At 41.3% G+C, this 26,944-nt stretch overlaps 1 protein-coding gene across 1 annotated transcript in view; it reads right to left on the minus strand.

Annotated features, from left to right (window-relative positions):
- Window positions 1-388: 388 nt before the first annotated feature.
- Window positions 389-26,944, minus strand: part of LOC119648068 (succinyl-CoA:3-ketoacid-coenzyme A transferase, mitochondrial) — an 81,111-nt gene continuing 54,555 nt past the window's right edge. The window contains exons 7-9 of the mRNA XM_038049542.1: window positions 921-1,094; window positions 696-866; window positions 389-632 (exon numbers count right to left, since the gene is read on the minus strand). Of these exons, the coding sequence (XP_037905470.1) occupies window positions 486-632; window positions 696-866; window positions 921-1,094 (492 nt within the window). The 3' untranslated portion in view covers window positions 389-485. The remainder of the gene's footprint in view (window positions 633-695; window positions 867-920; window positions 1,095-26,944) is intronic.

Genomic DNA, 26,944 nt, shown 5'->3' on the forward strand with positions numbered 1-26,944 from the left:
CATGGGATTTCATAGTTCCCATATGTACACCAAATTTCGTTTGGTTTCATTTAGCCGTTTTGGAGAAAAGTGCGTGTGACAGTCAGAGAGTGCATCGATTTTAATAAAATTTTAAAATCTATACAAGCTATACAAGTCGGAACGCCGGAAACCCGACACTTCCGGTACGTTTTTCCATTCTTACGTAGCTAAAAATTCAAGGTAGTCCTTCATAAATTTCCAATTTGCATGTACAGATTAAAGCCATACATTTTTTCAATTTTCAATTTTTTTTATTCTAGAATGAACTTGAGGGAGGTTTTGGACAAAATCAGTAACGTACTATTATTCATTTGTTCACTAGGTAGGTTCTGAGATTTGTTTTTCACAAAATCTAAAGAAAAAACACTTTTAACCTTTCAGAAAAAGTTTACTGAAATGAAAAACTTCTTAAGACTCTAGTGTAATAATAAATGCATGTTTATCGTCTTAATTCTCAGACTTGTTCAAATTTCAACTTGGCCCATTTTCTTCAAGTTTGACGAAACTTCAAAATCGCACCCAGTACAAACCCGTATATCATCGACTGAGAAACCCTCCGCAACCTCAACCAAATTTAGGACACCCTTCTCTTTGTTAACGGTAAACACCGCCTGTGAATTGAAAAAAACAATATGAAAAGCTAATCAAAGTCGATCTATTTGTAGAAATCTAACCTTTTCAGTGATGATCATGTCGACACATTTCTTCCCAGTTAATGGAAGTTTACATTCTTTCAAAATCTTAGGTGATCCATCTCTCGCATTATGTTCCATTGTGACGATAACTTCAGTTCCTGGCGCGGCAACTAAATCCATAGCACCACCCATTCCTTTCACCATTTTTCCCTTCAGGTACAAAGTATTTTAGAATAGAATAAGATTAAAAACACAAATACCTACGGGAATCATCCAGTTGGCTAAATCTCCACCTTGCGACACTTGCATTGCTCCAAGAATTGTTAAATCCACATGACCCCCACGAATCATCGCAAAGCTCTCCTCAGAGCCGAAAAATGATGCCCCTGGGACGACAGTAACGGTCTCTTTACCAGCATTTATCAAGTCGGGGTCGACCTAATTAAATAAAAAAACGTTGTTAATAAAAAATAAGTAGAATCACAAGAATGAAAATATAAGGGTTTAGAAAATAAAAAAAACTCAGAGGAAGTCAGAGGAAAATAAATAATTCAAAGGATTTTCGGCTTAACAGTGCTCGCAGAACTATTGGCCATTTGAAATTTGAATGAAAAAAAGGAAATTCATTCGAGAAAGGTTCTCAATTGACTAAAAGGAGTCACGAGTAGAGAAACAAGCTAATAATTCCTATTTTCCTTCATTCCTTTTCCTTTCCTTTTTTATTCGCCACGAACAACCACCTTGTTCCACTACTGTAAATATCCGCGGCAGTTTTCGAGTCGCGGCTCATCAAATGTATGGAAAAATTTGGAAAGCGGAAGTTCGGAGCTTCAGGTATGAAGTTGTCTGCGTATTTCTTATGTAGTACTATTTGAGTACGCGACAGTTTCATATGTATAGACCAATAATGTAATATTGACATTCTTCAACATCTTAGGGTGCAATAAAACTACCCAAAAAGGTAAGCTTTCACCCATTATAACCTTGCTAACAATATTAGAATTTCCGTCAAATTTCCCAGTATCGTGCTCTATACAACCTATATTTTATAAAATTTTATAAATCAAAGATGAAGTTGAGGGATACCCAAACATAAAACCAAAATGAAAGAGAAGAAGAAAACTTAGGTTGTAACTTGGAACCCAAATCCCGACGGCTTTTAAGAATAAGCAAACGTTTTTTCGACCATCGATGCTCTTCGCCCGCAATGATTCAATGGTAGATAACTCGGCCGTGGTGGTGTCTACTGTTGCAAGTAATTTAGAGAAGGATGTGTTCAAATTAAGTTCAACCTCACTAGGAGCACTCCCAGCAAAGGCGAAAAAAAGCAAGCTGAAAGAAAATCAGTGAGCGAAAACGTACCCATTGCATTTGTTCATGAGACGCATCTGTAGTAGGTATGCAAGGAAGCTCGTTAGTTCTGAAAAACTAGTCAGTTCTGAGATCTCCCCTAACGCCAGAGGCCCCAGAAGATAAACTCATAAGAAGCCGAGCCCCGATCTCCAGGAATTGCTTTTCATGCAGCTTTGAGGAAAAACAGAATACCTGGCCGAGTTTATCAAGGGCAGGTACAACATGAACATTTTAAGTATTAGAGATTTTATGTTTTCTTATGTGATGAATTTTAAGCGGGTCAACCCGCGTGACGGCCGCTTTTTTTAGAAACATTTTGTGAAGAACTGAATAAAGATACAAATACGAATTCCACCATAGATTCGATATTGAAATACAGAGGAATTTATATACCAATTTCCAAAAAAGGTGTTTTCTGCTGCCACGCATGCTGCGATCATCGTAAAGAAAAAAAATTAACGGCATTTTAATCTAAAGACTTAACTACAGTCCGCAAACTAGGATTATTAAAAAATATTGAAAGATAAATTTTTGGGCCTTGTTAAACTTTTTTGTTGTGAATTTTGGTGTTTTTTCATGGCTTCTTCAATGAATACAAAAAAAAAAATAGCGAATGAATCGCAATTATACTAGTTTGCGGACCGTAGAAATATGTTCTGAATAAGTTGTGAAAATTTCAAAGAATTTGGTTGGATAGATTTTGGGCTATGGTGGCAGCCGATTTTCAACATGCAGTTTCGAGAAGAACGCATTTAAAAAGTAGAATGCGATTTTTGGCCATAAAATCTTAACTGACCATTAATCTGCTACACCTATTCCATAAACCTTAAGTGTCTTCAAGAGACACATGTACAGCCTTGGGTTCAATTCTTGTTCTTTTAGCGAAGTCATTCGAACGTCATTCGGACCGATAAATACGAGCTTTATTACGGCGATCGACATAAATGTGGCATGTGACTTATCACGTGTTTCACACTATAATTCCCGAACTACTCCGAATATCAAAAAATCACTTTGCTAATATATTCTACACTATATATAGACACAATTGATGCGTCGGATCCGACACACGGGATGACCCCCTTAAATGCACAGCAGCTTCACTTGTATATAGTAGAAAATTCAATTGTGCACTATTTTTCAAGATCTTTTTACACAAATATTTCGTTTTGGAAAGCACTGGATTGATAATAGTCCAAGTGGAGCACTTTAAGGAGATACAAACAAGCCGAAAACCGGAATCTCGGGACTCTAGGTACGAAAGGATTCGGATATTTCTTCTGTATGAACATTTCAGTATATAACTGCTTCATTTGCACGTAAGTACTAAGTGGGACACCCAATAGGTTCTGTGTGTTAGAGCGGGATAGCACGACCAAGCTTTTAAACTTTCTTACTATCTCGCCCGCTCCGACTCTTTCGCACTGCGAGTTTTCATGTTTGTGTTTTGAGTATGGGGTGTGTGCCTTTGGGTTGGGGCTTGGCAGGGTTGTTGAACCTTGAGTATGGGGTGGCGGGGGGTTGCATCTTGAGTTGGTGGTTTATGCCTTGGGGATTTTAAGCTCTTTTTGGTACTTTTCTGGGGTAAATATCTTTTGGTGCGTGTGTGCGCCGCTGATGATGATGAAATTCCAGGGTGTATACTACTGGCGCTATGGGTTTCATTAATTGATTTACTACTCGGTCGGATGTCCGCAAACATCTTCCCCGTTAACGAAAAGACATGTTGGTGATAGACGCAGATGTTCAGCTTCAATATCTGAGGGAGTGTTGAATGCGTTGATTTCTAACGCACAGAGATAGCACTTAACATAGTCTTCTAAATTTGTGTAAAAAAATCTATTTTTTGCCAATTTTTGCGCCTTTCTATTGTCAATGTTTAGATTGCTGAAAGTTTTCAGAAGAAGGTATCTACTTTTTAAGTTTAACATTTTGACTGTGAGTTTCCACTTTAAATAACGTCTCTCATATTAATCCAGGATTTGTAGTCGGATGTAAAACCAAGCCACTGGACAAGAACTCAGTTCCCCCTTTTAATAAATTTCTTTGATAATCTTTAAGGGTATAAGTACGCGGTTGTGTAATTTTTATCTGATGTACCCTGAATATTTCTGTAGACATTTGGAGTGTCGCCCTTTTCAAAGGCATGTTTATGATTGCTAATTCTTACATAATCGCCTTTTTTTAATTTCGGTTTTGAAGTTACGTTAACGTTATACACAGTTGATAATAACTTGACTTCATTTGATGGACCAACATCTACTGCCTTCATTTTAATGGAACAATGTTGGTCACATTGTATTCCTTAATTAATTTGCCGAGCAAATTGATCCAACGGTAGTTCCCGTTCGTACTGAATTCTTTCCACGTTAAATGTTTTAGTGTACGGTTAAATCTTTCTACAATTAACGCTGAAGAGCTGCATTCTTTATTGGCGCCGCCCAGGCAAATTTGAACAAGTCAGGAAATCGGAAGCTGGGGCTTTAGGTATGAAAGATTTTATATATTTTTTATATAAAGATATTTGAGTGTGCATTTGCCCCATTAGTTCGTAGCACGTAATATATGCTTATATTATGTGAGAGTATCCACTTTCCGGTGATATTGACATTTATAGACTTGAAACGACAACTTTGACCTATTATAACTTTGTTAATAATAGTGCGTGCAAAATTGGTAAAATTATGCTCTATGTTATAATCTACATTACGTGGTACTAGGATGGACTTAAGGGGGGTTTTGCAGCAAATTGCTAAAAATTATAGTAATATACTATTATTAACTTTATTTGAAAGGATATCGGTATGGAGGGTATTTCGAAGCCAAGGCACCATATGGTAGCAGCTTTTAGATTTTTTTTTTTTCAGATTTTTTGGTTCGATAGTTTCTGAGAATGGGCCCGTTAAAGAAATGATCACTTTCGACCCCCCGCACTCCTTAATTTTTCACCAAATGTCGGAAAGTACTAACGGGGGCACCACATGACAATATTTGATGAAAAAAAAATACACACCACTTTTGCATGTAAGGCCCCCCCCCCCTAAAATTGGTGACAATCGTTATAACCCGCTCCGAGAAAAATGCGTGTGAAGGACAGACGAACAGATAGACAAACCCGTGAGGAGTGGCCAGATCTCCCATCAGGCGGGACCTCAGTTGGCGGATTGGGGCATACCTATTGATGTGTAAATATGTGCTCATACACTTTTCTTTTCTGATTGTGCATGGGCTAGTGTTTGCTCATTTCTGGTGCAGGGGCCAAAATGGCTATGGGAAGGATACCCGGAACATAAAACCACTATGAAAGACGTGAAAAGGAGGAAACTTAAGGTGCAGGGGCTTGGAACCCCAGTACCGACGGCTTTTGGAAGTGAGCAAGCGGGCTCCCGGTCATCGATATCCCTCGACCGCAGTGCCTCGGTGTTGGACAACTCGGCCACCGTGGCATCGAATGCTACCAGTGTTTTTGATTTGGGAAAGGAAGTGGTCGAGCAAAGTACTACTCTATCAAGAACACCAGTAACAAAATCGAAGAAGGATGAATTGAAAACAGATCGCTGGACGATAAAAATAACAAAAACACCGACCGCACATATTCAAGAGGAGCAGCAGCAGGAGGTCCTCCAGGACCAGGAAAAAAACCCATTCAGAAGAAGTTCGTCAACTTTGAGATCTCCGCCAATGCTAAACAAAAAAAAAAAATAAAACGGAGGGAAGGTCAATGAATGCAAAATGTGAAGGGATATTTAAAAGTATTAATTCGGTTAGGAATCATGGAGAGCAGAGCCCTGAAGGAGAGAAATTACCCTTCACACAGCTTGGTGCGAGAAAAACGAAAAACGGAACTAAAAGCACCGAAGAGAGAAAGCAGGTCCCCGAAGTGTGAGCTCCGGCAATCGAATCGACAAAATCCAAGGGGAATGAAAACGGGGGATGGACCAAGGTGATTAATAAAAAGGTGAAGAAAACGGCAAAAGCACGAATTCGCCTAGAAGCAATTGTGATCTCCAGCAATGGAAGTTTATCCCACACAGAGATTTTCTCAGGGATCGTCAACGATCCTTCATGGGTCGTTTACGATACGGGGAGTGGCGTCCCCGAGGCGCCCGAGCAAGTAGTTCTGACCCCCTAGCTGGCATAATACTTGCATCCTAGGTAGTAGGCTCGAGAAAGTTTCTCGGTGAAGAGCGAACTGCTAATGACCGATACACGCCGGGACACACTGGGAGTCCCCGGAGCCGTCGACAGCTCCCTGTCGACGTGGATGGGGTGATGTAAGCCTAGTTCTGCCAAGGTGGTAGTTGTGGCGTGTATCAGGAGCGAACTGGCTGCGTTTATTCGCAGTACGAAAATGCGCCGTTCGCCCCAGCGCCCAGCGAAGGACGCAACAAGGTTCTGAAATACCCGACGAGACATCGGGACGCGCAGACGGAGAGAAACACTCGGAAAGTGATGCGGCACCTGCAACACAGATAGGAACCCAGACCATACCGCACAGTGCTGTAATTGGGGAAAGAGGCACAGTGGAAACTGCCGAAACTAATAAAATGGTTTCGAATATATGCCGAGTGGAAGGACTGTCGATTACTCTGGCGCAAGCGGAAGAGGAAAGACTTATTAAAAAATGCACAGCAGTTGTGAAGCACATGCGATCTTCGACGTTCCTTCAGAAAAACGTCGGTAAGGGGGTGAAAAACGGGCTAATGGAACTGGAAGAGCTCCTGGACAGGATTTCATACTATAGGCGAACATGGAAAGTAAGACAAAATCCGCAGGAAGCAGAAACAACTGCGCTTCCCGAGGAGAACACCACGAGTACCAAACGGATCGCTGACAGCCCATTGCAGAGCGAACTTGGTAAAAAACGAAAGGAGGAAGGGACATCTGAAGGAGACTTCACTCAGGTACTCTCCAAGGCTGAAAAGAAGAAGGCGAAGAGGATCAAAAGACAACAACACGTCGCGCCATCAGAAAAACCTCTGCCTAAAACTAAGGCGGACACGAAGGACGGAGTGCCAAAAGAAAAGGTGGGGAGACGAAGGAGGACTAGACCGCCAGCTTTGCTTATTAAGCCGACGGAAGGCAAGACTTTTGCGGAAGTCCTCAGCGAAATCCGTTACAAAATCAAACCCGAAGACAACGGAGCGGAGGTGTCTTCCATACGTAAAACGAAGGGTGGTGGAGTCTTAGTCGAACTAGGCCCGAAGACTATAAATAAAGTCACGTTCTGTGAAGCAGTCAAGGGGCTTCTAGGAGAAAAAGCTTTGGTTTCTAGCCTGGAACCCACGTGTGCTTTAGAAATCCGAGACCTTGACTGTCTCACGGAAAAGAACGAGGTAGAAGAGGCCATCAAACGCGAATGCCCGGAGGTAACCAATGTCCGGATTGGTATCATCTCCGCAAACTCCCGAGGCCAAAAACTCGCTGTGGTCGAAGTAGCCGAGCAATACGCGAGGAAGCTTCTAAACAGCGGGAAAATAAGAATTGGTTGGGTAGTGTGTAGGATACGAATTCGGGCCGCCCCAACCAAATGTTACAGATGTTTGGATCACATCTGCAAACTGTCGGGGACCGGCAACATGCCGTAAATGCGGTCAGGCAGGCCATAAAGCGAACAGCTGCAATGAAAAGGAAAGCTGCGTCCTATGCAGGGACCGTGGCGCGAATGATGAGAGCATTGCGGTGTCCAGTTTTCAGAGCAGAACTGGAAAGAGCTAGGATACGGTCAACATGATTCGCATCCTACAAATCAATATGCACCGGAGTGCAACCGCTCACGAGTTGCTAGCGCAGTTCGCTGCGGAGACCAAAGCTGATTTAGTACTCATCAATGAGCAGTACCGAAACAAGGGCCCAGTTTCATGGCACCCAGACATATCAGGTACCGCTGCCATCTGGGTTCGGGATGGCACCCTCCTGGGGGTTCTTGCCCAAAGCTGAGGGGATGGCTTTGTCTGGATTCGGTGTTCAGGGATAACGTTTTTTAGTGTCTATTTTACGCCGAATGAGACGATGCCGGACTTTCGTCGGAGGCTTGAGGCTTTGGAGGACGCTATCTTAAGCGCGGATGGACGGATCCTGGTCGGGGGTGACTTCAATGCTAGGGCACTTGAATGGGGCATGCCTCACACAGATTCCAGAGGGAAACGAATTCTGGAAATGGCGGCGAGAACAGGACTGGTAGTTCTAAACACCGGATCCACCCAAACGTTCCGGCGCCCGGGCTGCGAAGGAAGCATTCCAGACGTAACCTTCGCATCGGAATCACTGGTGTCGCTGGTGGACGGGTGGCGAGTTCTGGAAGACTTTTCGGCAAGTGACCACCAATACATTGCTTTCGAAGTGGTGGACACAAACTCTCGATGAGCGCCACCCCAGCGATCTTTCTGTGTATGGAACATCGCGAAAGTGAACACCGGGAAGTTTGTCGAAACTCTGGCAACAGGTGGGGCCACGCTGAAGGGTACTCCTGGGGGGGTGGCGCCGCTGCTGACACTGTCGTAAATTCAGTTATGAACCTGATAACGACGGTCTGCGGAGCCGCCATGCCCAGGAAGACATCGGGGCGCGGCAAACCTTCCATGTATTGGTGGACAGTGGAAATCGCAGAGCTCCGGAAGGAGTGTCACAAGCTCCACCGCTTGACACAACGTCTAGGCGACCGGGAGGAGGCATGTACCATAATGATGGAGTACAAATCAGCCAAAAGGAGACTCCGCAGCGCAATAAACAAGAACAAAGCTCGCTGCTGGCAAGATCTGATCGACGTGGTGAATGGGGATCCGTGGGGACTCGGTTACAAACTTGTAACCCGAAAAATCGGGGCTCTGCGGAAACCCTGTTCACTTAAGGCCGAGCATATGGACTGCATTGTGAGGGCACTCTTCCCTGCGCACCCCGTATGGGATGGTGACGTCGACGCGGAGAGCGCAGAGGACTGTCCACTTTTCTCTGTAAAAGAGTTAGAACAGGCAGTCGTCTCTATGAAAAACAAGAAGGCGCCAGGACCCGATGGTATTCCAGCAGAGGTGTACAAACTGGTATTCCAACACCGGCCAGACCTACTGCTCGGCGCATTCAACGCTTGCCTGAAAGAGGGCATTTTCCCTGCTCGTTGGAAAGTTGCGAGGCTTGCGCTGATCCATAAAGGAAAAGGCGATCCCGAATTGCCGTCTTCATATCGCCCACTATGTATGCTTGATACTGCTGGGAAAGTGCTCGAAAAGCTCATCAGAAGTAGACTCGCTGAAGCGATACGCGCTGCCGGAGATTTATCTCCCCGGCAGTTTGGTTTTAGGGCAGGGAGATCGACAATTGATGCTGTCATGCAGGTCGTGGACGCCGTTCGACGAGCAGAGGCACATAGCCGCCGAACTCGACGGGTGGTGCTCCTCGCAACGCTTGACGTCAGAAACGCCTTCAATTCCGTAAGATGGAAAGACATTCTAGGCACACTAGACAATACCTTCAACGTGCCGAACTGTCTCTTACGGATTTTGAGGGACTATATTAGGAACCGCTCCCTGCTCTATGAAACACTAGGGGGTCAAAGGTCGATGGAGGTCACGTTGGGGGTAGCACAGGGATCCATCCTAGGGCCGGACCTCTGGAACGCTACCTAGGACAGTCTGCTTAAACTCGACATGCCAGAAGAGTCGTGCCTGGTCGGCTACGCAGATGATGTCGCAGCGCTTGTTGCTGGACGCACTGTCGAACAGGCGCAAAGCAGACTCGGCATATTGATGCGACGGGTAAGCGGATGGATGACTACTCATGGTTTCAACCTTGCACTGGAAAAAACCGAAGTAGTCATCCTGACTAAGAAGAGAATTCCGACCCTGCGTCCCATATCGTTCGGCGAGTCGATAATCGAGTCAAAATCAGCGGTAAAGTACCTCGGGTTGACTCTTGACTCAAAGATGAGCTTTTCTGAGCAAATCCAAGCAGCAGCGAACAAGGCTGCGGCTGGAGTTTCGGCGTTAAGTAGGCTAATGGCAAACATTGGGGGTCGTACGTTTAGTAGGCGACGCCTCCTGATGAGCTCAACGCAGTCTGCCCTGCTCTACGGCGCAGAGGTATGGGCAGGCGCTCTTAGCAAGGAGGTATATCGTAGACGCCTCGCGCAAGTACAGAGACGGGGACCTTTACGGGTGGCGTATGCGTACCGCACTGTCTCTGAACCGGCCGTGATGGTGATCGCGGGAGTTATCCCCGTTGCCCTTCTTGCTAGGGAGCGTCAGGCCATATACAAGCGCAAGGGAGATGAGCCAATGGAGGTGGTTGCTCGCGAAGAACGGCAACACAGTGAACTCGACCGGTGGAGGAGCCGGATGGCAAGGGGTTCCTTGAACTGACAGTTCGCTTCCTCCTCTGCCCTCTCGTTGATGAAAGGAATTCCCTGATTTGAAGGCTCCGCAAGGCGGGAGAGTTCGGGGGCTGGCCCGAAGTAATGTGACAAACGGTTCTGGGCTAGCTCTCTGACGATGGGGAGGTGTTTAGTTGGTAGTCCGACGACGTACCGAATCGGGAGTCCAACACTGTGTGCGTAAATGCATTCACCTACCCTACCCCCAAAAAAAAACGCAGATACTGAAAAAGGTCAAAGCTGACCCCGACCTAAAAGACCTAACCAGAAATGTCTGCAAGATTCGAAGGACCCAGAAGGGTGACCTTATGTTTGAGCTGAAAAAAACCAGCTTGAGGAAAACTTATGGCTTTCGAACTCAGGTTCTTAACTTCTCACTTGGGGAGAATGTCACAGTACGGACCCCAAAACTTAAGGTCTATATACAGTGCAAGGATCTCGATGAAGTGACATCCAAAGGAGAAATTTGCACTGCCTTGATGGAACAGTTCAAGTTGGAGGAACTTGCCGAGGAGTCCATTGTGAGTTTGGAGAAAGCCTATGGCAATACTCAAATGGCCACATTGCGATTACCAGCGGTTGCAGCGTAGAAGTTATTGGCGGCCGAGAAGGTTCGAATCGGATGGGTTGTTTGCCGTCTGAGAGAGCAGATTTCTCTAAAGAGGCGCTTCAAGTGCCGCGGGTTTGGTAATTTCGCGAAGGCATGCACTAATGGCATTGATCGGTCCGATCAATGCAGAAGGGGGAGAAACGCATAGGGACCACAAATGCTTATTGTGCGGAGGAAGTGAGGGACGGGAGTACCAGAAGTGCTAATTGCCCAGAATTTAGGAAGGCGCGCACCAAGTCTGACACTGTCCGAATTCGAGGAAATGCTTAACAGTCTTGTTCTGGACGCAAGGGGTCGCAGTCCAAGAGTGATTGCTGGTGACTTCAATGCTCGGGCCCGTGAGTGGTGTAGCAGAGAGACAAATGCAAGGAGCCGCAGTCTATTAGACGCTTTTGCACAGTTGGATATAATTTTGGCCAACAAAGGTTATGTAAACACCTTTCAGAAAGGAGGTCTGCCTCAATCGTAGACCTAACTTTTGTCAGCCTTGCACTGCCACATGGTATGTCCTGGTGCGTCAGTAAGGACTAAACCCATAGCGATCACCACGCAATCTTCTTTGGGCTATGAGTGAATTCACCGGGCAGAAGACCACCATGTCCAAAACCAAGAAAGATGTCAGGCTGGTCTGCTAAAGCTCTGGATGAACAGACCACACCTTTAGGTGTGGTTAGACCAACCTAATAAAGCAGGCGCCTCTACGGCCCTTCAATCTTATTAAAAAATTATCCAGGGGTTATTCTCCCAGCAAGAGGAGAGCACAAACAGCTTCCAGCCGCCTCTGAATGGTATTGCCATCACCGCAGGTCACCAGTGACCAGCTGCTGGAGATCTGCGCTAGGATAGGAGATAACAAAGCTCCGGATATGGATGGCGTGCCGAAGCTTGCCGTAAAATCCAGACCGGACATGTTCCCTGAGTTGTTCGAAGCATGCATGTCTAAGCAATAGTTCAGTTAAAAACCTGATAACACACAACCACATTTTTCGAAATATATTACCAAGATTGTAAATTGTGTGTGGGAATTACAGAAGTAGCATTGCCAGCACAAAACAAGTCGGAATATCAGAAGCTCGTGCTTCGGGTATAAAGGTTTTGTGTTCATCTTATCAACGCACATTTTTGTACCCGTATACAGCTACAAAACTACGAGACATACGTACATATTACAGCCGTAGATGTTACACTCACCCTAAACAAACAAACTGCCTATTTTCGAATACTGTAACATATAGGCACATATATAGATTGATCGTACCCATATTTCCGATTTACTTCTTATATCTATCTGAATTACGCACTACCCACAAAGTCCATTAGCACGCATATACTATATACCTACATACACACATGTATCGTTGGAATAATTGATATTCATATACAAATGACTAAAAAACTACAACAAAATAATCCTTTTCCACCCAATTCATACGAACTTACTTCGTTGTGGGATTGACAAATTAATATGTGATGATGACGTCATGCAGGTTGAAGAGGGCACGAAATTCACGAAAAATTGTAAAGTTTTACCCCCTATAACTTTGTTAATAATAGTTTGATTTTCTTCAAACTTGACCAAATTGTGCACCATATTCTTCACTATACTTATGCTAAATTTTGTACTTCTGCGATGAACATAAGGGGGGTGCCGGATAAATTTCTAAAATGTGGAAATATACTATTATTGACTTTATTTCTGCAGATATCGGAACCGGATATATTTTGAGGCCTAGATTTCGTAGAGATGCACTACTGCGAATTTTTTCAGATTTTTCGGTTGGATAGGTTCTGAGAACGAGACCTGTTACACTTTTTGATGGTCATATTTTGAGCCCTCACTCCACTACGTTTCACCCAATATCAAATATTGAACCAGTTTCAAAAAGTACTAATGGAGACCTTTCATTTGATACCCCACATGGCCGCATTCTATGAAAAAAAATTTTGCACCCTCTTTTCACATGTATGGGGAGCCCCCCTTAAACTTAACACAAAATGGCGTCAGTTGCTGCATGTAAAGGGAACGGTAGATCACATACTTCTGCCAATTTTCGTGACAATCGGTCCAGCCGTTTCCGAATAAATCGGCTGTGACAGACAGACAGACAGACAGACAGACAGACAGACGGACAGACAGACAGACAGACAGACAGACAGACAGACAGACGGACAGACAGACATCGAATCGATTCTAATAAGGTTTTGTGTTTACACAAAACCTTAAAAAATGAGACCGAAAAGATTTGCCGGCGAATCATTTGAGAAAAGTGGTAAGAAGAGAACAAAACGTGAGCCTTGAGAATTATACTAGATTTTGATGACTTTCGAGATAAGCAATAAAGATGGTTCAATTGATTTCACGGCATTGCTTTATTCTCTCCTCCTGATTCAAGTAATCGCGGGGTCACCAAAGCAAACGAGATAATGTGGAAATGTGTAGAGGCTAATTTAATAGATAAAGTCATAGCTGAAGTTTCTTTTTTATGACCGAAATTAAAAATGTACCTGTAATATAACTATAAAACCATTACTATTATACATTATAAAATCACTTACAGCCTTTTTAATAGGAAATATGCCGGTAATTATTGCGACAATATCACCAATTACAGATTTCATAAATGTGCAATGAAGTGTACATACTGTTATTCCTATCCTCCTTGCCAATTTACTTCTATATTGAAGGATTCCTCAAAGTGTAATCGATCGTTTAGAAGAGAACACTGTTATCTACAGCATATTCAGAATCAAATTCGTAAAGATAAAATCTGTTTGTGACTCCTTACAAATCTGGAAGATATGTAAGAAGTTCTTGAATTTTGCAGCGGCACACAATTCTAACCGAAGTATAGTTATTCTTTTGAGCTACTTTCCACTTAGTACTTAAAGGGGTGGTTTTTACTTCGTCTTTGTCATTAATTGATTGCAAATATACTACTGCTCCATATGCTTTCATCGAAATGCCACAAAATCCATCTAACTCGTATTTTGATGCATTTTGACAAAGTATAAGTCTTCAAGTTTTTACCTCATTCAAAGAAGATAAATCTCATTCATATTTCATCCTTTAGTTTTAACCTTGTCGTACACCTCTTCATTCCAACCTAATTTCACTCTCCATAAATCTTGGAACGAACTACATGACCAGTATGAACCCAGAGCCTTTATACATTCATCATCTGAGTTACGGACATGTATTCGTACTTCTTGGTCCCTTATATCAATATCATCAATAAGTGCGGAATGATTTGAAACCCATTTCCTAAGAATAAACCCATGTCTAGACAGCAATTCAATAATTGCATTTTGAGTTCTTTAAGTTTTTGCAAAATATTACCTCCAGTCACTAAATCATTCATGTAAACATGTTTTTCAGGTTTTGAGATTTGGTGAGAAGATGTAATCTATGAATCCCTTTACATATACCAAGTGGCGTCATTTTATTTTGAGTTTGAGGGCGGCTCACCATATATGTAAAAGGGAAGTGTATTTTTTTTTCACAAAATATAGTCAAGTAGGGTATCAAATGAAAGGGCTTGATTAGTACTTTTCGAAACTGATGATATTTTTTGATACTGGGGGAAACAAAGGAGAGTGAGGGCTAAAAATGTGTGCCTCAAAAAGTTTAACTGGTCTCGTTCTCAGAACCTACCCAACCGAAAAATCTGAAAAAAATTTATCTATACTAAATCTAGGCCTCAAAACACATGTCATGCATATATCCGTTTAAAAAGGGTTAATAATAGCATACTACCATATTTTAGAAATTTACCATAGAAACCCACCCAGTACCGTTATTGGCAATAATATAATACATAATTTTGGAAAGTCTGAAAAAAATCGAAGTATTATTAACAAGTTATAGAAGGCTAAAATTGTGCAATTTATGCAATTTATCGCACTCTAAGACGAGACTGACGTCATCATCATGTAAAGTGACCTCATTGGAATTCGGAGGCATATCTAGGAATATTTAGAACTTTTAGGTATGTACGAATGGGAAAACGTGCACAAAAAAGTTCTCACACAGGATAAACACAAAATCTTTATACCCGAAACGTCCAGCTTCCGGTATTCCGACTTGTTTTATTATCATATTTTAACCGTAGCTAGAAAATCATTTTTATAGAAAGTAGCTATTTGTTGAAGGCATTTTATTGCTGCGTCCCGATAGCTGAGTGGTTAGAGCGCGGTTCAAATTCCACTGGTTGCAGTGGGATTTGTATCGTGATTTGACGTCGGATACCAGCCGACTCAGTGAATGAGTACCTGAGTCAAATCAGGGTAATAATCTCGAGCGAGCGCAATGCTGACCACATTGCCTCCTACAGTGTACCGTTACGGTCTTCAATTAAATACTCTAACACACACACTGGATTGTTGTGCCATTATTATTATTATGGAGCGGGAGAAGTCCCGTAAGTGACTGTTTTTAATTTGAATATTTTGAGCTCTTCATCTGGATTCCATCTCTACAGAAACACAAATTTGCCTATACATTTTTTCAATATTCGCTGTCTTATATTCTTATTTGGAAGAGAATTTTGATTAATTTCTTCCATATGACCTAAATCTATTTATTCTATTCTAAATTATCAAACCGCTTCAGTGCGATATGCCTAGAATTTCCTAAAGGTTCTGATGAAACTTCAAGGGGAAGTTTCAAAATAAATATACCATCTTCAACTCACATTTTTCATCTTTTGTCAGAATTTGATTGCTATTTACTTACTCACAATCCCAAACTTTCTGGACTTTCTAATCTATTTCTATTTCTTCATAATGCCGCAATAGAACTTTGTTGCTTTATATGGAGCTGGACTAATAACTGCCCAACCGAAAACAGTATTTTTCATGTAAATTTTTTTTTCAATATATACATATTTTCTTCTGATTCATTAAAATTGATCCTATAATTTCCGTACCTAATAACATATCTATTCCACTAGGAATATGAAATATGAGATCTGCTAACGGATTCACTTCTGGAAAACAAGAAATATCGATATTTTCTCCAGGCATATTGGGTGTAATTTGGTCTAAGACAACAGTATCAATTGTTGCACCGAAATTATTTAAGGGCGTCATGCCGTATGTCGGATCCGCGGATTCGAGTTTTTTTTGCATCAATTGTATCTACTGTGAGCGTCAAAAATAAGTAAACACCCATCTTTTTTGTATTTAAACTTTTATTGCACAATGTTTATTGATAGGCTCATATAATAGAAGTTTATGTCAGCACAAACACTTAAACAAAACAAAACATTTTCAAAAATAATTCATCTTGTCTTAAAATACTCATGAATTTACGCGTCAAAAGAAAGTATACAGTGGCAACACTTCTCGTTTTGTTTTTAATTATTTCCGGGAATCACACAAATTTCTTTGAAACTGTTTATAAGTGAAGTAAGCAAATATAGTGCACTAATATTTTTCGTAGATTTTCTTTGTTTTTGTTTGAATAAGTGCAAAAGTATAACATTTAAGATAATGGGTAAGCAAACCACAAACGAAACACGAAAAATAATTTTATATTTACATAAAGAAAAGAAATCTTTACGTGAAATTGGAAAAATCGTTAGAAGGAATCATTGTACGATAAAAAAAATTATAGATAAATATACGACTCGTCATACTATTGAAAATTTACCGCGGTCTGGGCGACCTAAGAAGCTTACTGACTCCGAAGTGCGGACAATTGTACGAGAAGTAAGGAATAATCCAGTTTCAAGTGCAGTAAACATGTCAAAGAAAATAGCTGAGACTTCAGGCAAATCAGTGAGTGCAAGCACAATTCGAAGAGCGATCCACAAAAATGGTCTACATGGCAGAGTGCCACGTAAGAAACCCTATATTTCTAAAGCGAATCAAAAGAAGCGTATAAAATTCGCCAGAAAGTACCAAAATGAGGCTCCACACTTTTGGGAAAACATTTTATACTCCGATGAGAGTAAATTTGAAATATTTGGGGCGAAAAAGCCACCAAAAATATGGCGAGCGAAAAATGAAGCATTTCTCGACAAGTGCGTTACAAGCACCATAAAGCACGGTGGAGGCTCAGTTATGGTCTGGGGATGTATGGCGGCATCCGGAGTTGGAAATCTAGTTTTCATCGAGTCTAAAATGACTAAAATAGACTATTTAAATATACTGAGGGACAATATCACTCCTAGTGCTGACAAATTGGGGCTGTCGGGAAACTGGATCTTTCAGCACGATAACGATCCGAAACATACGTCCCACATTGTTAAGGAATGGTTGTTATACCGAACGCCAAAAACCCTTGATCACCCACCGCAGTCCCCAGACCTTAATCCTATCGAGCATTTGTGGGAGCACCTTGACAGGAAAATCAGACAAAGAAGCATTTCCAACAAGGACGACCTAAAAAGGGCTTTAATCGAAGAATGTAACAACATTTCTCCAGATATTACGAAAAATCTTGTCAAATCAATGCCTAAAAGACTGAATGCTGTTCTAAAGTCACATGGAAAACAAACTAAATATTAAAAATTATTTCTAATTAATTATTGGATATTATTTCTTAGAGAAGTAAATTCTGTATACTTTCTTTTGACGCGTAAAATCAGCAGTATTTTGAAGCATTAATAATTTTTTGAAACGGTATTTTGTTTTGTTTAACTTTTTTTTCAGATTTAAACTTCTATTATATAATACTTTTAACCGGTGATGAAGCATGTTAATTTTTATCAGTAACTGCTATGAAATTAAAGCTTAAATACGAAAAAATTAAGTGTTTACTTATTTTTGACGCTCACAGTATATTTAGTGTAGAATATATGGGCAAAGTAATTTTATTTATTCGGAGTCGTTCGGAAATTATAGTGTTAAACACGTGATAAGTCACATGCCAGATTTATGTTGATCGCCGTAATAAAACTCGTACCCCTCTAGCGTGGCAGCAGAAAAACACCTTTTTTTAGAGATGGGTGTACAACTTGCTCTGTATTTAAAGAAAAACACCTTTTTTTAGAGATGGGTGTACAACTTGCTCTGTATTTCAATAAGAACTATGCGATCGGGCTAGAAAAATTACTATGAACGCCCAAGATATTAATAAATCAATGGTGATAAATTCGTATTTGTATCTTTATTCAGTTCTTCACAAAAAGATCTAAAAAAACAGGCTTCACACAGGATGACCCCCTTAAAAGCGAACCAATTCCCACTTGGACTTGACCAATTATTTTTGAATACGGTTGACGGTATATACCGTCAACAACACTATCCATACGTCTTACTTTCAAACCTAACTTCTTTCGACGTGAATTTGTAATAAAATTACCTTGTGAACAGTTATCAAGTACTGCCCTGGCAACAACATTTCTACCCTTACTATTTTTAGCATATATTAGGGCTGCTGCCACCAATATGTGCTTTTCGTCTTTAAAGCTTGTTTTTAAAGAGACATTTGTTTTCGATTTTGATACACTGGATAGGGAGTTTGCACCCATATCAGCCATTCGGAAGAGCCAAATGGCGAAACCGATCACGCGGAGCCGACTCCGCTTGTGAACGGGACAAAGGCTGAAGAAAAAGAAGATTTGTTTTAGATTTTGAAATGTTATCGTCTTATATGAAGCATTTTCTGGTCCTTCAAACGACTTGAATTGTCTTTGTAAGAATTTTAAAAGAGTTGCTATTTGTGGCATTTCTGTTGAATCTATTATTTTTTTAAAGTATTTGAACAATAGTAAGCGTTTCTGGTCATACCTTTCCTCCAAAATTTTGCATGCAACAGCGAAATTATTTCCGCTGATACCCAAGCAATCCACTAACCCTAGTGCTTGCCCACGTAAATAAGACTTTAAGGCTGCCATTTTATGAATATTTCCACTATTTTTGGAAATAAATACTTCGCAAAAGATATGCTTAAGTGATACCCATTTGGAATAGTTTCCCTTAAATACGAGAATTGTCATCTGAAGAACGTTGTAGGATTTCATTTCCTCAAACACAATTGTATCCAGTACTATTTTCTTCGTACCTTGAAGAAGTTGCAAATCTATCCCCATAATTTTTTCAAACTGTACATAGTGAGGGGAGTTTATAAAGTCAGCTGCCCAGCATGTGAAAAAGTATATATTGGTCAGACTAAAAGGCTAGTGACCACAAGATTCGAGGAACACATAAGAGAGTACACCAAACGAAAAAGCGATGACCCTCGAAACATCATGTCAATGGTAGCAAGGCATATGGTGGAAGAGGGACACACCATAACGATGAACAACGTGGATATAATAAAGCGGGTGCGAAAAATACCTTTTGGATGCAGCGGAAAGCATATGTATCATTAAAGGAGGGAGGCAGGTAACCTTAAATCACGATGAAGGAAACTACGCAGCGAGCTTGGTAAAAAAGGTATGCAGGTAATAAACAAGTCGGAATACCGGAAGCCCGCGCTTCGGGTATAAAGGTTTTGTGTTCATCTTATGTGAGAAACTTCAACGCACATTTTTCTGTCCGTATATAGCTACAAATCCAACATAATCCTTCATATTTTTCCAAACAGCCATTACAGCCATAGATATCACGCTCACCCTAAACAAACAAACTGCCTATTACCGAATACTGTACACATATATGCACGTATATAAATTGATCGTACCCATATTTCCGATTTACTTCTTATATCTATTTGAATTAGGCACTACCCGCAAAGTTCATTAGCACGCATATATTATATACCTACATACACACATGTCTGCCTGACAAATATCTAAAAAACTAAAACAAAGTAATTCTCTGCGACCCAATTCATAAGAACTCATTTCGTTGTGGTATTGACGAATTTATATGTGATGATGACGTCATGCAGGTTGTAGAGTGCACGAAATTCACAAAAAATTGTAAAGTTTCACCCCCTATAACTTTGTTAATAATTGTTGGATTTTCTTCAAACTTGACCAAACTGTGCATTATGTTCTTCATTACATGCATGCCAAATTTTATACTTCTGGGATGAATATAAGGGGGGGTGCTGGGTAAATTTCTAAAATGTGGAAATATACTATTATTAACTTTATTTGCGCAGATATCGGAACCGGATATATTTTGAGGCTTAGATTTCGTAGAGATGTACCACTGTGATTTTTTTCAGATTTTTCGGTTGGATAGGTTCTGAGAACGAGACCTGTTACACTTTTTGTGGGTCATATTTTGAACCCTCACTCCCCTATGTTTCATCTAATATCAAATATTGAACCAGATTCGAAAAGTACTAATTGAGACCTTTCATTTGATATCCCACATGGCTACATTCTATGAAAAAAAAATTTGCACCCTCCATTCACATGTATGGGGAGCCCCCCCTAAACTTAACACAAGGTGGCGCCACTTACCGCATGTAAAGGGATCACCAGATTACATACTCTCACCAATTTTCGTGACAATCGGTCTAGTCGTTACCGAATAAATCGGGTGTGACAGACAGACAGACAGACAGACAGACAGACAGACAGACAGACAGACAGACGGACAGACGGACAGACAGACACCGTCTCGATTCTAATAAGGTTTTGTTTCACACAAAACCTTAAAAATAAGAAAAAAATAGGAAGGATGGGAAAAATGAAAAACAATTACAAAGTAATTAGTAAAATTAAAAGTTACCGTATAAATAGGGATAGTTTAAGACAGATTAATTAATTGGGTACTAGCATTGATGAAGGAGGCACATGGTCTCCAAAACAATTGTATGTGAAAGAAAAATAAAAAAATTTACAGTATAAGGAGCAATACCTAGCTCTTTTCGAAAATCGAAATAGTTGCTCTCAAAGTACTTCGAATATTCCATGAACACGATCTTAGAAAGTAGCGAATAGTGGTTTGATTTAAATTCATCAAATCTCTTTTCCACTCCGCTTTTTAAACTCCGCGGATCTTCTAACAAAGCTTGTCTTTTTTAATAAAGAAGGAAGAATCGTGGAACTAAGTTTAAGATACCGTCCACAAAGCGGCCTACGCAAACAACCACCAAACCAGGTAAGTGGTTCGTCAACTGACGATGACGATGTTGAAATAAAGAAAAGAAAGCCCTCTACTACAAGTTTCTCAACGAAAAAAAGATGGCCAATTGGCAAATTTACAACAATGCCAACTGGGAAGCAAAGAAAGCCATCGCTGTTACCCAAGCGCTCTAATATAAAGATCTATACGATAAACTCGGGATGGCGAAAGAAATCTATATCGACTTGTTAAAAGCCGACACGGACGCACACAGGATATTGAACCTTTCTGTTGCTTAATGACAAGAACGGTATTTTACTTACCGACCGATGAGCCGCGTTGGGGTCATTGCAAGAAAATCTTCTGTGGTAAAGCGACAAACTTCTTAGGGGCAAGAAATCAACTGCAGAGGATCAAGGAGTCACTTCATTTAGAGTTGGCTCAAAATAACATCTTTTCATAATGTGGCGAAAAAGGAATAGACTTCCAGTTCATACCAGCCATTTCGGAGGACTGTGGGAAGCTGCAGTTAAAAGTGCTAAAAGTCGGCTGAAGGAAACTATAGACCCAGCCACCTTGACCCATGAAATGCTAGAAACGGTTCTAGTTGAAATTGAAGCAATAGTTAATTCGAGACCTTTGACGCCACTACCCTCAAATCCAAACGAATTAGCAGATTTAACAACAGCTCACTTCACTTGGGGAACCCACCAAGGAAAACGAGTTTAACAACAGGTTGACGTCAATTAAAGAACATCAAGCGAAAATTCTGACAACGTTGGTCCAATGAGTATTTGCACCTTCTACAACACTGCTATGACTGGAAGAAAGCAATGCCAAACATTCCCATCGACATAATTATCATCATCAAGGATGGCAACTTACTGGCCATGAAATGTCCACTCGGTCGGGTCATTCGCACCTATTCAGGCAACGACAGTCTAGTACGAGTCGTTGACATCAAAACTGCTTCCAATATCTTAACCAGGCCTATTAATCGTTTGACTCCACTCATCACCGACAAATACTGACTCGAACATTGAACACAAACATCGGAAGGACGTGCCACGGAATTAGTAATAATTGAAAATTTTACATGTGTTCTCTTTTTCTCTTCCCTACTACATGTACTGAGTCTTTGTGTTTCGCATCAGACATCTGGCATTGTTTTTTCCCATCATAAAACAAAACATCAAAGGATATTACACAAAAGCAATAAAATTGCAATTCATTTGCACGTGTATCCCTTTTTACAGCTACAATTAACTAACACCTAAAAGATGAGAAATGTTCAGTACATGTATTAGCGGCATAGACAAAAAGAAATTATATCAATTAGGGACATATGGAGTTCTTGTGTGGGAACGATTTTGTGTTGTTTGCTTGTTCAACATGTGAATAGTAGTAAAATTTAATATTATTTAAGGAAGAGCAATATGAAATAAAGACACACATCAGCTCGCTTCGAGATCTCGTTGTGAACGCACGTGTTGCGGAGCAATCCGAGTGTTCTGGGAGCGAAAAATCAGAAAGTGACGGAAGTGTTAAGCGGAGTGCTCTGTAGAACAATTACACAAAGGAAGTATCGTTCTGTTAACAATATACAGTGGATCTCAATATTATGGAGACACCGTATATTAAAGTATAATTTACATGCGATTGTGTTTTTTCTGTTTTCTTTTAGTGAACCGAATTCCTGACATCCACGCAGGACGAGCTTGGGGAGAGGATGTCCGCCAAGAGGCCGAAGACCGGAGGCCCCTCTGACGACGAGGGGGCCCGAGCTCCGGACACGAGAATCGAGCAAATCTGCTCGAAATAATTAAAATGCTGAAGGAAGGGATTCGCGGAGCTCCGGGCAGAGCTCAGAGCAGAACGTGAAAAACGGCAGGAGAAGGAAAACATGCAAGCCCGACAGCCCATTGAAGTGGACGACATCGTGGGATGTGCGTCTGCTTTCGCCAAAGCTGCCTTGGTAGAGCCGAACAAAATAGAAGCCAGTAACATCGTAGCCGGCAACATTGAAGCCAACAACGTTGGAGCCAACAAGACTGTAACCAGCAACATCGGAGGACGAAGCCCCAATCAACTTCTTCACAAGACTTAAACCAAAAAGGAGTAAGGTTAGTGCCAAAAGTGTAAAAATTAGGCAAATATTACCCCAACCACCGCTCAGAAACCAAAGAAACAAAAGATACCGGTAATCACCGGATATTCATTAAATGTCCCTGTTCTGCTAAGGTCCCTTAAGGCAAGAGGGATAAGGGCAACTTTCAAGAACACGAGGGCGGATAAGACCCTCATTTTCGCCGAATCCATCGAGGATCACGGCCAAATCTTCGCTCTAATTCAAGAGCAAGGCTTAAATGCCACAACGAGCACCCCTCAATTCCTGAGGACGCACTCCCTCATTATTCGAGGACTACATCGGGAAACCGATGCTGCAGAAATTCTGGCGGAGCTCAAAGCTGAGCATCCGCAGCTTAAAACCCGGTCTGTAGCCAACTTCCTGACAAATCAGGACAAAGCTCTACATAAGGAGAATCCTTCTCTCCCAATGAAGTCTCAATCGGGACTTTTTATAATGACCTACCAGCCCTCTCAAGAGCTCAACGACGCCTTCAAGGTGAAATACATTCTACACCAGAAGGTTACCTTAGAAAAAATAAGACCGTTGGGACAGATTCAATGTTTCAATTGTCAAAATTTTGGGGACCTTGCTCTGCCATCAAGCTTATTCTTAATTTATGGAGTTAAGTGTCATTACTTTTAACTCCGTGTCCTTTGTATCTCACGGCCAACGTGCCACTGCCCAGGTGTTGAACGACTCTCTGAAAGCAGACATTTATTGCGTTTCGGAGACCCATCTTAAAAGCGGCATAACTTGAACTTCACCGAATATAATACCATCCGGGACGATAACAACACCGGCTCCGCCTTATTAATCAAAAAAGATTATAAATTCTAGGAAGTCGCCATAAACAACCTGCTAACTTGTTCCGCTGCGGCGGCTTTCATTAAAACGGCTGGCAATAAACGAATTCTCATTGTTTCCGTTTATATTAGGTGCCAATCTAGAAATGAGGAACTAGGCCATAACTTAAATGGCTTGAGCGATCTCCAGTTGAAATCTAATTACCTTGTCTTTGGAGGCGACTTCAACTCCAGGCGCACTCACTGGAACTCACTGGAGCCCTGCTCAAATGGATCCACGACCCTTTCTCGCATACCAATCTCGTGATAGTCTTGCCAAATTCTCCGTCAGTAATCAGTAGTCAACCTATATTATACTATTTCCTTCTGTGTATGAAAATGAAGCAAAGCTTTCATGTAATATCATGTGATATCTTACCAGGCATGTCCGACCATTTCGCGGTCAATCTCAAACTGTCCTCACCACCACCACAATTAGGTCTTTCCCCCACACTGACTGGGGTAAATTCAGGGCTGAGTTAGCACCAAAACTCAACTTGAAAAAACTCTCAAATAATCGCAATTTGTCGAACAAAGAAATCAACGAGGCTATTAACTTGGCGTCTGACGCTATTGACACTGCTACACGCAGGAACTCTAAGCTGATAAAAGTCGATGAGTTTGAATTCAATTCTCTTCCACATGAGATAATGCTCCACTTGAAAGTTAGGCAGATTTGGAGACGTAATCTCAAGCGCAAATTTCACGAGCACGGGAATAAAGTAAATGTGGAATATAAAGCATTACTCTCCCGGATTAACTGTCTCAGTACGCTAATCCGTATTATGGTGGCGACCTGTCATAGCAAGGAATTAACCCGCAAACTTGCAGACATTAAGCCTGGAGATAATATGTTCCAAAATATCAACAGGCTAACGGGGAAATACAAAGCCCGCAACTTTGTTCTAACCCAAAACAAAGTGCGAGTCTGCAGTGATGCTGAGAAAGCAAAAACACTTGGGGAATTCTTCCAGGGGCAGCTCCACGCGACACCTCCGAACAACAGAACAGCTCTCACTAAGAGTGTCGATTCAGCAGTCAGAGATTTCACTTCTAGGAACTGCTACAGAATCACGTCTTTTCCTGCCCAGAACCCTTCAAACAAGCCTACTGATTCGAGCAAATTTCTGAGTTTATCACAACTCACTGCTATTACCCATAACCTTAACGGCAAAAAGTCAGCAGGCCCAGATGGAATTACGAATTTCGTCTTAAAAAATCTTCCAGTAGCCTCCCATTAAGTTCCTGCTTGCGGTTTTTAATAACTGCATTAATAATAGCTACTTCTCATCCACCTGGAAAATAGCCAAAATTATAGCCTCCCATTAAGTTCCTGCTTGCGGTTTTTAATAGCTGCATTAATAATGGCTACTTTCCATCCACCTGGAAAATAGCCAAAATTATAGCCATTCCGAAAAGAGGTGTCTCCTGTGAACCTGGTAACTTCAGACCCGTTTCACTTCTATCTAACCTGGGGAAGCTTTTTGAGAGAGCATGGACCGTAGGGCTGGTCCAATACTGAAATCTTCACAACATTATTCCAGACCATCAGTTCGGTTTCCGTGCTAAACACAGAACACAGCACGCCTTGAGCTACTACCACGATACTGTGGCCAGCAGACTTAACGTCAATAATAAACCCACGGTAGCTTGCGGTCTGGATTTAGAAAAGGTCTTTGATTCCGTCTGGATAAACGGGCTAATCTATAAACTGATCAAATACGAATTCCCAATCTCGACGATCAGACTTGCCATCAATTTCTTCGAGGATAGACATTTTTACGTCAGTGTTGGGAATGAGATTTCCGATCTCTTGCCGGTTGCTTCTAGGGTGCCGCAGGGATCCATTTCTGGTCCTACTTCATACAACATTTTCACTGCAGATGTCTCCTCCCCTCGGTACAGAACTTATGCAGTATGCCGACGACACACTCGTCTACTCCTCCAATTTTCGACCAGACAAGGCAGTTAGCGATATAGAAGATTACTTGGTTGACCTCTGCTACTACTACCAGAGCTGGGGTATTAACATTAACTCAACCAAGACACAAGTGCATCTACAGGAGGAAATCTAGATACTTGGGATCTAGATCCATCCACAGGAAGGCTAAACGCCTGAAACTGGAAATCGGGACTACAATAGTAGGAAGGTCGAAATTGATCAAATATCTAGGAATCAGTTTCAACGAATTCGTAAGATTTAACAATCATGTTAAACTCGCCATTGGCAAAGCAAATGATGCATTGCGCAAGAACTACTTTCTTCTTCGCAAAAAGGTGGGTCTCAGCACCAAAACTAAGCTGATCCTATATAAGACTCTCATCAGGCCCATCATATGCTACGGAGCCCCTTCCTGGGTCACTTGCTCTTCGAAAGCCATGGATAAATGCATGTCTTTCTGACCCCATGTATTAAGATATTGCACTGGATTGTCTTACAATTGGAATACGAAGAAGTGCGGCAAGAACGCCATAGTATACCGGCCAGCAAATATAGACCCCATTAGAGAATATATTCTCAGCATTACGGAGTGGTTTTTCAATAAACTTGATAACCATCCAAACCCAAAAATTAGAAGATTGCATGAGCAGGACAAAATAATCCCAATAGCGACTTTCCTTAGGCCGTGCCAGATACTGAACCCTCCTAAAACCAATAATCCTGTCCCTCTTCGACACACCTTGCCTGGTAGGAGTAGAAAGAGGCTAAGCACTATATTAATATTAAGTGCTATTGTATATAGTAGAATTAAGTAGTTATGTAAGTAGAAATAAGGTAGATGTAAGTAAGTAAAATAAAATCTTCTCGCGTCATTAGTGCGGACGCAGTTTTGAAAATAGGTTAAATAATGTTTTAATAAAATACAAAGCCAAGAAACATTATAAATTACTGTTTGTTTTTACACAATAAAGTTAATTACAGAGAAGGTCGGGCAGGCCAAACAATGTATAGTCACCCATTGTAATAATTTTAAGCTAGCTTAGCTAATTCTAAGCTACTCGTAAGCAAAATGTATT

This window comes from Hermetia illucens, chromosome 2 (assembly GCF_905115235.1).
Source record: "Hermetia illucens chromosome 2, iHerIll2.2.curated.20191125, whole genome shotgun sequence".
Taxonomy (NCBI): domain Eukaryota; kingdom Metazoa; phylum Arthropoda; class Insecta; order Diptera; family Stratiomyidae; genus Hermetia; species Hermetia illucens.